Consider the following 15,049-nt stretch of genomic DNA (forward strand, 5'->3'; position numbering starts at 1 on the left):
ATTTTCCAGCCCAAAGAATACAGTAATGAGCTCCCACAGTGCTGCGTGGAGCCAGCTCCGATCGCCTCATGCATCTGTGCGTCTCGGCTGTGTAAGTCTTTGCGAGCGCTGCATGGGAGCCGTTTGGATTCTTGAGGCTACAATGAGCCAGGAGCGCGGCACTCAGCCACGCATGAGTACACAGATATGTAGGAAACGATCACGTCAAAAGATATAAAATTTACGGATAAAATGCACACATACAATCTGATGTACCAAATTATCCCTCTGGGCTTTGCGCCTTATACATTTATAGTGTTTGGTGATATAAAGGTCCCATATTTTCCTTTTCTCCTGTGTTTTATTTGAGGTGTTAAGATATATTTGTGGTTTTAAGAACCAAAAACCATCTCAATGTAGTTTTACATCTTTCTCAAGCTTCTATCTGGAGCTCTAGTAACAACAGGTTAGTGAGCCAATCAGAAAAGAAGAGGCTCTGAGCCTCTCTTCTGATTGGCTGACTGTTTTCCGAGTGATCCAATGAAAATATAGTAGATTTCAGGTAAAAACTCAGATAATTCCAAATCCTGGTTGGCAAAATCTGTCCAAGTCCAGGTGGGCGGGGCTTGGGTCATGGCTGACAGCGGTGACATCACAAAGTTGCAAAGTTCTGACAGCTGGTTTTAAGGCTCAGTTTCTGAATACAGCCTGTGTCACAGGCTGTAGCACATTATATGTGCTGCCTCTCGTACGTTTGGAGATTTACAGTCTCGTCAGAACCAGACATACGCCGCACATCTCCTGCCCTCAAACCACACAAGAATCCAGGGAAGAACGCAGCACCCGGGGAATTATAAAGTTTATGTTTAGTGAGCTGTGAAGGAAAGATGAAAAAGAGCAGATAGAGGTTAGAAAAACTGCACGGCAGAACATGAAATATGGAGAAAGATGAGAGTAAACACAGCAAAGTGGAGAGAAGAGGACATAAAGATGGATGAAGAAATATTCTCTCTAACGTCTTTCTAACTAATTTACATTTGCTGCAGAGGACCTTTTCTTCAGGTTAACGAGAAAGAGAAACTCCACTGCATATTTAACACTGCTGTTTTTTTGTCCACTGTAATGGACAATTAACTCTCCCTCAGGATCTCTCCGCGGACCTCCTCCTGCTCCCGTATGAATCATTTAAACCACGTATGATGCAGTTGTCATGTTTAAGTGACTTCAGGTGCGGTGATGAAACATGACAGGTTGATACGAATCGCTGCAATCACGCCAATACCCTGATTTAATTCACAAATTTTCAGGGAACATTGTGTGATGCTTCTTTCGTGACTGAAGTGTAAATGAAATTGATTTGCGCAGCAGCACACTCTGAAGAGAGCGGGAACAATGAGAAAATGTGCCGGAGAGAAGGTTCGATGAAGTTAAATATGGAGATTTAAGAGAAATTATTGTTGAAGTTTTCCCTGCTACAGATTCTCCTTTTTTTTAACACTGAAGGGATCAGCAGCAGAAATGTTGCTCCTCTCTGCTCCATTCATCTTGTGCGGATAGGAAAATGATTTCTGACAAATATGTGTAGCATGAAAATCATCAGTGAGTCCTGCAGGAAAAGCTTGTGTGTGAACACAGAGATACGGCGGGAGATTAAACCTGTCTCCACTTGAACATCGCTGTTGTTGGGGTAAGTTCGTCACACAGTTTCCCAGGAGAGATTATTTTTATATTAAATAATACTACAAAATCTGTCATTTTCATTCACTGGCCTTTCTGGCCCACTAATCTTTCATCTATTGTGATGTCTGTAATTCTGTATTTGTCTACGGTTGTTTATTGTTGTTGTTTGTCTTTGTGTTTTTACTTTTCCTTTATATTTTTTCATCCTTTGTGCGGCACTTCAGTCGGATTAAGTCGTGCTTTAGAAATAAACTTTATTCTTCAGAAAGAGAGAAGCCACCTTTTTTTAATTTATCCAAGATACAAAAAAAAAAATCAGTCGTCATCTGCAATACTTTGAGTTCATCTTTTAAAACAAAAACACCAAAGATTTGTTTGTTCCAGCTTCTCAGATGTTGAATTTCATTTCTTTTTCAAACTTGATCAACAGTTCAGTTTACTGTTGATCAAATGAAACCAGATATTTGAAGATCTCAACTTGGATTGAAGGAAATTTTACCACAATTTTCTGGCTTTTAATGGACTAAACAATTAATGGGTTAATTGAGAAAACAAGCTGCAGCCCTGTAAACATATTGTACCTCTAACTTTTGTGTCTCTTATCCAAGTATGTTTTTCTACAGTGACCATGCAAATGAATTCATGTTAGAAAAGAAACGAATCTGATCTTAATCTTTCTTTAAACCACTAACCAACCCATGTGGGTTCACTGCAAACTACAGAGCTCCATGCTGCAATACAGGAGTAATGCGGTTACATCCTCTACAGTGATGACTGACTGGTGACTCAGACTGTCATTTACTTAATGCTTCCATCAAAAGCATACTTAAAACACTTTTGCAGGGTCTTTATTTTCGAATGAATCCACTGGAAACATTAAAAAGTCAGACGAAGCCCCTCAACTTGTCCGTGGACAGCTGCTGAACATCTGGGGAATCCATCACACTTTCCTCAACCAACTAATCGACTGCTTTACCTCTGTATTGAATTGAAACTTAAAGTCAGTTGAGTTTAACAACATGTAACAGTGCTGTAAAAATAAGTAAAATGTCTTGAAGCCCAACAGTGCTACTCTGCTGACTGTGGTGCATCATGACTGTAACATCTCCAGGGTGAATGCAGAGCAAAAAGCACACACACAGTCATCATATCAGATAATGGACAGCAGCAAAGTTCAACCAGCTGCTACCAAATGTGCAGAAAACATCAGGGAAAAACTAGCTGTGAGTAAATCAGTCAGTCAGTCAGGGGAATGTCTATTTATATTTCCCTGCATGAGGGACTCCATGAATTTCAAGAGGGAGGAACAGTGAAGCAAGACTTAAAAAAAAAAAGCTGTAGGTTTTCTACATGTTGAAATTGAATTGTAATCACTGAGGTAAGACAATGAGAAGAGGTGTATAATTTCACTTGTTCCACCCATGAGCTGCTCAAGAATCAAACTGTCAACTTTCCAATGCTGAGTTTTTATGTAGATAATGTTGTTTAAGTCCGTTTTGTCGGCATTGTGTCGTTTTGCCAAAGTCTTTGTCTTTCTTCCTTTATTTTACAGCTGAGCCCGAAGCAGATTCGTTAGGAGAACCTGCACTAAATCACTACAACTGTGACACCAAACCCAGCTGGTGCTTGTAATTCCAATATCATTATATCATGATGACTTCAAAAGTAAAAAATCCAGGAGCTAAAATATCCTTAAATAAGCATTAAATTCCTTTGATTTTCATTTCTGCAGCACAGACGATAAATCAGAGACTCAATCAGAGAGCCAACACGTTTTACTCTGCGCGTGTAATTTGTTACAATAATTGAATTTAACACCAGTTAGCCTGAGATCAGGAGGTTTTACTCAACTAGTCATTTATCCTTTTTTTTCCAAAACAATTAACAAACAGCTGGCTGCATAACAAACAGCCCACACGTCCAACCACTGAACACTGTATAATCCAGGCTGGCAGAGCTGCTGCAGCACTGACGATGATACTGATGAGAATCACAGCAGCAACAAGCTTCATCCAACAGAGCTGCACAATCACTTTTTAAATGGGAGACAAAAATCATTATTACTTCACTGTGTCAGGTTAAGCTTTGTCACTGTTAGAGAAAACACAGCTGCCAACATCTGGATGAGTCTCATGATGAGTGGTAACCACTGGAGTGTGGACACATGAAATGAAGAGTGGAGGTAATAAAATTAGTGGATTTAGTCCATTAATCAAAATATATCGCCATTAATTTCAATTAACATTAACACTTCACTTTAAGTGCGTCTATTCAGTATTTATTACCAGGGTTTAAACGTATGATAAATGGTTTATAACAGTATAATCTAGTTATATAAGGACAGTATACGTCAGAAACTATATGAAGACATATTTTATATTATTACATTACAACTGTGGTTTACTACACCATCATTCATTATCTGGTGATACAGCAGCCACAGGATGAGCTATAGCTGTTGACAAACATTAATAATCAGATGTGCTTATAACTGCATGACAATGTGTTATGAAGCCTTTATTACACGTGTAAATGTTGCTTATAAAAGTCATTTATCAAGTAAAAAATGTCACTTATTTTATTATAAACTGAATATCTTTGGTTTTTGGACTGATGGCTCCCTCGAGATGTCGCCTCAGGCTCCGGATGATTGTGACCTTTTATAGACTGACCTATTAACTGATGAAGCCTCATGTTCTGTTGTGGCTCCTGAAGGCTCCCGGGCCCCTCTCTTACAGCTCAAAAGACAAACGACTGAACAAGGTTTTCATCAGTTTGATTCTAAATCCTAATTTTATGGGAACGGCTCCTAAACATGATTTTGATCAGACTTCACATTTCATCAGTCTGCTACAGAAAACGACGCTTTGCTTCAGTGAAAACGTGGTTATACAGAATAGATTATAGAGTTTTATAACAGGAGTCCACTCTCTGACGTAACCTCACTGTGTAGGATCACGTCCTGGACATCTCTGTGTTTGAATGACTCTTTGGCAAAAAAAGAAATAGACATGCTCATGGATACACATCTATATAACATGAATATTTCATTATTTGGTGTAACAGCAATGCTTTGGCGTAACGTCCATATTTTCTCACCTTCATCAAAGGTGAAAGTCCAGTTTGTGGCAAAGTCATGCGTTACAACTTCAATGCAAAGTAGGTTCAAGTGATTTTTCCTGTTCTTCTGACCTTATTTAAATGATTCGATTAGAAAGTCTTTATCGTCTCCGAGGGGCAGCTTGGTTGGCAACAGTTGTCAACATAACCAATACCCATCATAAATAAAATAACACAATAATAAGAGACATAAATCCATTTAACATCCAGTAGATTTCAGCATAATAAGTTACAGTAAGATGTGAAGCACTAAGAGTCCGTCAGTATTTGTTAATTGTGATGACAACTAGGTCAACTACTTGTTTAAAAACCACCTGACAGGACAAATGACCTTAAATATCTATTTGAAATGTAGAATTTTTCAATTATTATTAATTTTACACGCACACGCACACGCACACGCACACGCACACACACACACACACACACACACACACACACACACACACGGGTCTGCTGCAGCCAAAATAAGAAGGAAGTTAATCCAATGTCTCTGAAACACAAGGTTTAATTACTGTCAGTTAATGCCAGAATCAACTGAAGAGAATAATCCTCAGCTGCAGCCTTGACCTCCTGTAACGCCACATGCTGCTACCAACTACAAGATATTAACATTATGTGAACTATAGAAAATATCCAAAGGTTTTTAACCCATCAGAGAATCAGCAGCAGATGTTTCTAGAGAGAACAGTTGACCCTTACCTCGCCATCCGGCATCTTGTTTAAAACCAAGAAAAGAGCTTCATCATTTACTCTTCAGCTCCTCGTCTTGACTCTCTATATAAGAAGTCATTAGAGGCTTGTATATAAGCGCTGTATATACATACATACATACATACTAATTAACAGCTCCAGCTTTTAAACCCTCAAACCTGTAAACAGCTCTGAGTGTTATGACTCCACCTTTCACACAGAGAACAGTTACTCAGACCCAGATTTGCCAGCAGCTAATATGCCGGGTTTTGATTGATGGGGCAGCTGTGCGCAGCTGTACCGTGCCCCCACTCCTTACAGACAGCTGCCACACCCCGAACGCTGCGATTTCATGGGCATTATCACCACACATACCGTGGCATTCCTTTCCACTGAGGCTGCATCTGAATCTTCCATCATATTCTGCTCATAAAATCCTGCGTCACATCATCTGAATTGGCGTTTCCAGTCGACACAGCACACACATCTTTACAACAGCCTGAGGGAGGAGAGGCAGGTGAAGGAGGCGAGGAACACGAACACACGCACGCGCACACACACACACACACACACACACACACTTGACACGTTCACTCGTGAGCTGCCTGATTTAGCCACAGTCTTGTTCCATTTCCCACAGAGCGGCTCCACGGGAGCAGCTGGGGGTTAATTGCCTTGCTCAAGGGCGCTAGTTTCTAAAGTGAGAGGAGGGAACCTCTTGTTCACTTCCCTGCCCGTACGCTCCCCGCTGAGCCAGTCCAGTCACGGTTGAAGTATTTTGATCAGAGGTTTAACACAGTCCGAGTCCGGGTTCGACCTTGACACCAGCAGACCGGATGTGCATGATCCGTCTGCCCTCTTGATTTTTACTATTTATAAAACAAACAATAAAAGCCCTCGTGCAGCTCACAGTCAGCCAAGTCTACAGTGCAAACACAGCCTTCACTCCTGTTCGGTCTCTATATGACTTCAGATATACAGCCTACAGCGGAAGATAATTGTCTTTCACATAGAATCTAGTGGGAACTTTTCATCCTGTTATTGCTTTCCACCAAGTTCAGCCTTATTAATGTGCAGACTGCTATGCGAACCTCACAGCCTTGACAGATGGCAGTGAAGTGTCAATAAGTGATTCTGGCCGCGTGCCTCAGCGCCGCGCCGGTCGGGGGGGGAAACTCTGCAGCAGTCGGCCTTCTAAGCCTTTTAGCGGTGGAAAACACTCCCGCTATTCTCCGGGTCAGATTGGGGAATAGCGATTTTCCACCGAGCATCGTATCAACAGCCCAACAGCATGAGGGCAACAAAAGCAGTTGTCTGAATGGGTTAGCGTTGAGCTAGCTCGCTGGGACAAATATGGCATGGGGAGTCTGGGGATGCCGCTCTGTATAGAAGATGCCTCGGTCACGTTCTCCATGCGAGACACGTGGAACACAGATGAGCGCCTCGCAAAGCTCACAAGCTCCCTGAAGCGACAGAAACCATTTAATAAAACAGCCTCCTACAGAAAAACACAAGTTTATTTTTGTGGATGTTTGCAGATGACTCATAATCGTTTAATTGTTAAATACATTTTAGAGTTTTTACAGTGCGTTTTGGAAAAACCTAAAATACATTATCGATTAATACATCTTATCAAAGGATTCATCTGTTTTTTGATAAGTCTCAAGCTTCTAAATGACTTGGATACTGGTTGATACCAAAAATTATTAGCATGACTGTATGATCCACAGACAAACTGCTTAGACTTTCCCTTCACTGAGCTGAAGAAATTTAAGTTTTATTGATTTATTGATTGAGCGAGAGGGAGAGAGGAAGACAAGCAGCAAAGGGCCAGGGACCAGACTCAAACCTGGGCCACTGTGGTAAGGACTAAGCCGAAATGGTACATGCTCTACCAGGTGAGCCTAAGTTGTTGTTTTTGTACTGGGCATGAATTTCTGATATCCACTGATGATGATGTCTGGACTGTAGTTACAAGGATAAGGCTGAAAATATTTCTGTTACCGTCAAAAATCCCATATAAAGACCAAAACCAATATGTAGTCCGTCCGTCTTTTCAACTTTCCAGCCCAGTCTGTGGCACCCAGCCCAGGACCCACCACTTCTTCATCAGTTCTGTATATCTTTAACCATATAGATCAGGAATTATATCATCTAATTTAAAAAAAAAAAGCTAAATAATTCCCTTGAAGGTCCAGGTGCAGCTGTATTTTATTGGGGCTATTATCAGGGACAAGGATGAACAGGTGTTTCTATTGTTTTCTCTACTCCATTTACATCAATGAAATCAACAGTAACACAGACTTCAGCTTCCACAGTGATCAGAGAGTTGAATCAACTCCTCTCTCAAACAGTTTCAATAAAACCTGAACACTATAACCAACATACAGGAGGATTTATTAGACTGCTGGGTGTACCTAATAAACTGCCACCTGACTGCTGTGCTGAATGAGCAGGAGCGGACGTTGACTTGGCACATGAGTTATAATGTTAGCAAGCTAGGCTAACTGCCTTTCTCTTTCCTTGTGGAATAACAATATGACAGTTCCTCCCTCATGTTTAAAGATAACAGAGATTAAAAATACCAACAACAGAGATCTGTGTGGACCAGTTGAAAAACAAAACAAAACACCTTGCATCAACATTCAGGGGACGTTTGGTATTCCCCCGTCAGCAGCGCACCGTGAAAGATGACAACGGGTCTCCTAGCAACGCCGGCTCGCAGTTTTCACTCAACCGTTGTCAAGGGAAACGCTAAACTCAAGAAGCTCAAGGCTCAGACACAGATATGCCCGAAACCTTTTAAAGATATAAAAATATACAACCTAAGGAGAATTAAAACCTGCAAAAACTGAGCTGAGCTAACTGGGTGGAGTGTGTCTGGAGCCAAAGTCAACATTCAGCAAGTGAACATGTTTGACTTTGACTATGCTGCAATGGAAGTCCTACTAACAGCATATTCAAGGAATATCGTACAGTAGAAAACCTTAAGCCTGTAACTATCATAAACTGTGAGTCCCGTTTGTTTCCACCTGATGGATCTAAGTCCAGTATTCCCTCTCTTTCTTTTAGCTCTGTTTGGTCTCCACCAGCTCATAAATATCTGAGTCTTTAGCTGCTAAATGTTCCACTATGTTCACCAGCTGCTCTCTGACTGTGCAGGTAGTGGACTGTGTTTTTTAGGTTTTGGGTTTTTTTTTTAGGGGTTGAAAACAGCTGCACTATATGAGGGTGGTGAGAGTGAACCAGTACCCTGAAGTCTTGGTCTGGACAGATCATATCACATTGTAACGTTATCTTTACATCGTCTTGATAAAAAAAAAAAAAAATACATCAATATTAGCCACTTTAAATTACTGTTCTTTAAAAAGATACTACATGTGTACATTTTTGCTAGTGCTACATAGACAATGTTAGCATTAACAGCTGTTTACTTCATTCCTTTACTCACCCAGAGCTTTCTCCAGTGGTTTTGCTTCTATTTCCATCACTTCTTCTCTTCTATTGAAGTTAGCATGCTAACAGTTAGCCCCAGCCAGCCCCATCTCATAATACTACTTTGCGATAGTGAGTCACAGTAGCTTGAATCCACTCTGTCCTCAGTTCAGCATGAGAGGATGGGGAAGTAGCTGCTCAGTGGGAATATTATAACCCTCTTTCCCTGGCAGAGAGAACTTCCTTTAGGAATTATAGGAAAAGAGTCACTTTGTCCACAAAAATGTGTTTTTTAATTCTCTACATCTTCACTCTGGTCCTGTCTTTGTGATAATGTGTATGAAGTATATACTGTGCATGGTATGGTATTATACAGTCAAGCGTTTCTTTTTAATTAACTTCTTCCTCTCCTTTGTCACTATGGTTACTTTAACAAGCAGAAGAAAAATCCCACAAGCAATAGGCTCCATTATAATTCCCTTCAAAATGAAGATGGCTGCTAAATAATTGGGATCCTATTGAAGCCGTCTCCAGTATTCCCCTCTCCCTGTCGGGGCCCACGGTGTGGCTACACTCCTCTAGATTCAACACTGAGGCGAGGAGAGAAGACAATAGGCTGTGATTACTTTGGCCACTCCAGACAGAAAGACAAGAGTACGAGAGACGTAAAATGGAGCATTAATATTTGTATAAGTGAAGCTGGGAGCCATGAAAAGGAGAGAATTATGCAGCACTCTGCTCCATTGTGTTTATGACAGTGTTAGTGGCAGCAGCCGGAGCAGCAGCAGCAGCAGCCGCCGTCGCAGGCTGCTGTTTGAATCCACGTCCACCTCTGTGGACAAGCTGACAATCCCCTCTGTTCTGTTTGAGGATGTGGAGGAACGTGAGTGTGTGTGTGTGGGGTCCTTGAAATGTGTGCACGACATTTGCACTTTTTTTTTTACAGTTTCCATGACCACTGCAGGTCCATGTGCATATGAAAATGTGTGTACGCTCGCATCCAACATAACATAATTTCTTGTTAATCTATCATGTGTTTTTGCAGCGGGAGTATCGTCCATGTTTGTGTGTGTGCATTCAGTGAGTTGGCAAACTAATGAAACATCAAAGGGGACCAGTGGGGGACCATTAAACACACACACACACACCCACACACCCGCACACACACCCGCACACACACACCCGCACACACACACCCACCCACACACACACACACACCCCCACCCACACACACACACACACACACACACAGCAGTGCACTGCTGCAGGGGTTTCTATTGCATCAGAAGAGGAGGCGAGACTCCCCGACTCCCTGAGAGGAAGAGGAGTGATAACCAATCCTGTATGAGCTGCAGACTGGCAACGAATAGGGGCAGATTGAAGAAAAAAAAAAAAAAAAAAAAAGCCTGCATGTGTGTTTGTCACCAGCTAAACAGACGAGGGGAAATGAGTGAGCTGCAGCTGCTACTGTACATGACGACAAGAACCCACAGCACTCACTAAAATTAGACAAGATTATGTGAATTATACAATAAAGGAGGCCGCGTTTCATCCAGAATCTGGTCATATTTCTAATTACATAAAAATACCATTAGTACTTTCAATATAATGGAATGCTGTTACATTATCTTCTGTCAGTGTTAAAGGATAAAGCGGGACTTATTCTATGTTTCTATTATTAGGTTGGTTTTTATGTGCATTTTCAATTAGCTAATAAAAAACCTGAGTGGAAATGCTCGAAATTAAAAAACTTTTGAATTATCTGAAATTTTTACGCTTGGCTGTAAGAGCTGGTGTATATATAATATTAATAATATTGATTTCCACATTATTTTTCACCATTTGCGGTTTGACTGGCGCTCTTTTAATCACGTCATTTTGTAGTACCCCACTTTTCTTCAGCGGTTTTAATGGCAACAAATGGAGAATTGGCGCCCTAACCCTTCTGTTTATTTTAAAGAATCAACTCCTAACGTTTTACATAACAACAGTGGATGGAAACATATATTCATTCGCAAAATTGTGCTACATTTGGACGTAAATTATTAGTCACCTACCCTGTTTGGAGCCTTTAAGCCGAAAAACATTTGTTGAAAAAATAGTTAAAAGACAAATCACATATTGAGGTTCAGTGTTTTCTAAAAAGCTCAGTAATGTCCTAAACCATTTGGGTATTGTAGTTTTTAGCAAATGTTACTCAAACAGGAAGTAATGGTGCATTTGTTGGGTACTATTTTCAGTGGTGGATTAATGCACATTTCATTTACTAGTTTCACAGGTTCACCATCTCCAACTGTATCACTTTTAAAAACCGACATATACCACAAATATTTAATGGACTTTTCTTCACTGCATGGATGTTGTTATTGGTGCAGTATTTGATTAATCAACTTAAAAAAAACCTGGAACAATGGTACTGGAGATTTTCCAACCAAATATTTGCTAAAATCATGTACTAAATTTAAATTTAAGAGACAAAAGTAACAGCTATACAAAATATTGAAGACTTTAATTAAATTGAATCTGAAGGTCTTTTTTTTTAGGAAACTAAAATCAATGTTTTTTATAAAGACTTTTAACGTTTTAATAGTTTTGTGGAAAACAATAGAGCTCTATGACAGAGAAGCATACGATACATCAGCCCCTGGATACAGACAGACAACACTTCCATTGTCATGGTAGTTTTTATGGGATTTGTTGAGAATACAAAAAAATATCAGCCCTTTTAACATATTCATAGTATAAACTGTAAAATGCATCAAACACTCGTGTTTAATCCTAAAGCTGCAGCTCTTCTATTGTTCCACTTGAGAAAATCCTTCAGCAGTTTCCGTTCGCTGTATCAGCGATAGGCATGAAAGGAGCCTTTAAGAAAATCAAGTAATTTTATGGTTAAGGTTCTGTAAGCTGCAGTAAGTGCTTAGCTTAGCATAATGCACAACGGTACAATGTCCCACAGGCCACATCGCAGTGAAGGGTCAAAAGGGTCTGTTCACTGAGCATAATGTATTCAAGTTAGAGGTGGAACTAATAATGTATTGTAGCCGTTCATGGTTCTGCAGTGTTGCATTAGTTTGGAGGAAATCACATGAATGTTTTGTTTTCTCAACCAAACCAGTTAAAATGTTTTTCTTTATTACATTTTATTTTTCATTAGTTTATTTTTCATGTTTTTTTTCACCCAAAATAAAAAAAACATTATTGTCTCACTTGCATCACTTTGGTTTTATTTGTCGAGGATTTGAAGGTTTTGCCTCCACCTCAGTAGAACGAAGGTGGATGGAGGTTCATGTGTGGTTAAACAGCAACACGTCTTTCCACAAACATTTGAATAATCCACACAACGTACCGTCAGCCATGATATCTTCAGAGGAAATAAACAGTCCTATGAAAGCTGAAGAAATCTCAAGAGAAGAACCTGGGCATATTAATTCAAATTTCTTTCTGCATGGATACACACCACTAGCAGGAAGTAAGACATTTTTCTTTTTTTAACTCCTGACCCTTTAAACATAATCACATGAACTCAGATGCTCATTATGGCAGGATTACAATCTCACTTTCAGTAAACCACACAGCAGCTTTCCCCTGAATGACTGAGCCAACTGTTATGGTGAGATTAATTAGCCCATACTCAAATTTAAATGTCATTGTTTTCACAACAACACGAGGAGCTAACACTCCAGACCTTGATTAATCTGCTCTAAACCTGCCTGTTGGAGCTCACTCTGCAAAATTTCTCTTTGCGTTACTATTCTCACATAATGAGAGTCGAGTCTCTGCCTGGAAACGTGAAACCAGCTTGGCGAGCTCCAGCCGTAGCTACAAACTAATAGGAGCTATAACGCTGCAGCTGGCAGTGACTGATGACCACTAATGGCTCCACTTTCAGATTAACTTGTGCATTTCACACTATTTACATTCCAGTGCTGCCAGAGCTGTGGTAAAATCTCCCACTCCGAGTGAAAATGAGGTTTGGTTTAGATGGTGGTGTTCAGTGTGGGCACATCTGAGTGGTTCAGAAATTCTGGAGGCAACGCAGTGTGTTTGTAACAGCGTGGGCTTACATTTGGCATTACATTTGATTTTTTTTTTTTTTTCTATTTTTGCGTCATGTCTGATAATCCCATCTCCCATATTTTTCTGTCACTCGGCAACGTGTGTAACACAGTACAGATTACATTAATATTACCTTAAGAAATAAGAGGGCATGAATAATCTCTCACAGCTGTCTCCATTACTCCACGCTGGACTGCTCAGGAGCTCTGGTTCAGCTAATCAAATAATAACCCAGGTGTAACTGTCCCGGGGGCTTGCAAGGGAAGCACACTAAGTGCAACTTTACGCCTATGACAACCCTGAACTGGAATATTGCAGCATAGCAAGAATATGTGGCGTCTGGGGGGCAAGAGTCAGCATGATGATTCTAGATGAAAAGTAAGTGGATCGTTTAAGTTATCACACTAACCCGTGGGGAACCATGAATGGTAAGCCATCCAATAGTTGTGGAGACATTTCACTCAGAAACCACTAATGTCAACCTCACAGTGGCGCTATAAGGAAAAGAAACAGAGGGTCGTCAACGTCGTTAGGATTCATCCTAATGACCATGAATGTCTGTACAAGGTTTTGTGGCAGTCAGATCTGAAATATTTCAGTCGGCTCGGTGATATCCAAAATTTAATATCTCGTCACAGTCCAGCCCCAAATTTCAAGATATACGATATTATCTAGCGCAGTGGTTCCCAACCAGTGGGCCGGGGCCGCAAAGTTACTGCACATAGACCAAATCATTTGCAAAACAGTACAATTTTGGTGAAAAGATGTAATTAGAAATCAGACCACGTACTTGTTTGCTATCTCAGTCTGATTGTGCACTAAAAGATCACATCCATGGCAAAAACTGGAGCATCAAAATGGATAGCTGGTTAGCAACAGGAAGAATTGAAGGGGAAACAGACATTTGGTGAATCGAAAAGTGATCAATCTTCAATGTTTGATCGTTATCATTAAAAGAAAAAGTTCTTTGAGCATTATTTGGCCTCGGCATTGTTACAGGCTCAGATGTGGGCCGCCAACGTTTTTGATATTATCAAGTGGGACATGAGTTGGAAAAGGTTGGTAACCACTGATTTAGAGGGGTGGGGGGGATATTTTTAGAATCTAATTATATTATTGTATTTTATCTTTCATATAAGAGATGCCGCCACTAAACAGCAGTTCAAAGTTTTGTTTGTCACATGCCAAGGTAAAAGCTACAGTGAGCAAAGCAGTGAAATGAGAGTCAGATATAAAACATGTCACATATGGTGGGAAATATCGCAATATTCAATAGTACGCAAAAACTATTTCACAGTATGAGTAAAAACTTTGATGAGGATTCATTCATCCCCTGGGGAACATGAATGTCTGTATATAATCTAACAGAAATCCACCCAATAAATGGAGATATGTCAGTCTGGACCAAAGACCGGCCGACTATGCTGCTTCTAGTAATAAAAAACCTGTGGGACTCAGCCTGATAAGCAGACTGACTTACCATTTCATTTCACTTGACTATTTAGCAGAAGATGATGAACCCACTCTAAATCCCAACTACAGAGCTCCTATTGGATCGTTCTCTTCACATAAAACAAAAAGGAAACAGCCGTCAATGAGCACAACGCCATTACTGTTTGACTCACTGAAAGCATCAGAGGTCTGGAAACATGAGATCTCCACCTGAACTAGACCACATACTGTTCTAGTAGTTGTACACTACTGGCCTGTTGTGTTCATTCACTGCAATATCCATGAGTACAATCATTAGAAAATGGTGGTACACAGTTATAAGCGGCTGTACTCGGTTGGACAGAAAACTTGGAACTTGAAGCCAATCAATCTCCATTTCTAGTCAAGAACTCTGTTTACTTGCTTCCAAACAAATGTACAACAGAGAGTTTAACACAAAAGCTTGTGCCAGAATGTGACCAACACTCCATGCAATGGCGAAGAGGCAAGCAGGCATGCAAAAGACACAATGGAGAGTTATCCTATTAGAGACAAATCCACACAGAGGCACAGATTTACACTGAAACACAAACACAATATTGGCACTGACCTTGAAGCTCCAGTAGTTTGGCTGTTGCTAGGGGGGGGTGGG

General features: G+C 40.4%; 1 protein-coding gene across 1 annotated transcript in view; it reads right to left on the bottom strand.

Moving 5' to 3' along the window:
- srcin1b (SRC kinase signaling inhibitor 1b) overlaps positions 1-15,049 on the bottom strand; it is a 61,575-nt gene that overhangs the window by 31,578 nt on the left and 14,948 nt on the right. Inside the window, exon 2 of the mRNA XM_087177318.1 lies at positions 15,008-15,034. Coding sequence (XP_087033444.1) covers positions 15,008-15,034 — 27 coding nt within the window. The remainder of the gene's footprint in view (positions 1-15,007; positions 15,035-15,049) is intronic.

This window comes from Seriola lalandi, unplaced genomic scaffold, assembly GCF_002814215.2.
Source record: "Seriola lalandi dorsalis isolate HSWRI2012SDOR001 ecotype SW California unplaced genomic scaffold, Sedor1 jcf7180002054585, whole genome shotgun sequence".
Taxonomy (NCBI): domain Eukaryota; kingdom Metazoa; phylum Chordata; class Actinopteri; order Carangiformes; family Carangidae; genus Seriola; species Seriola lalandi.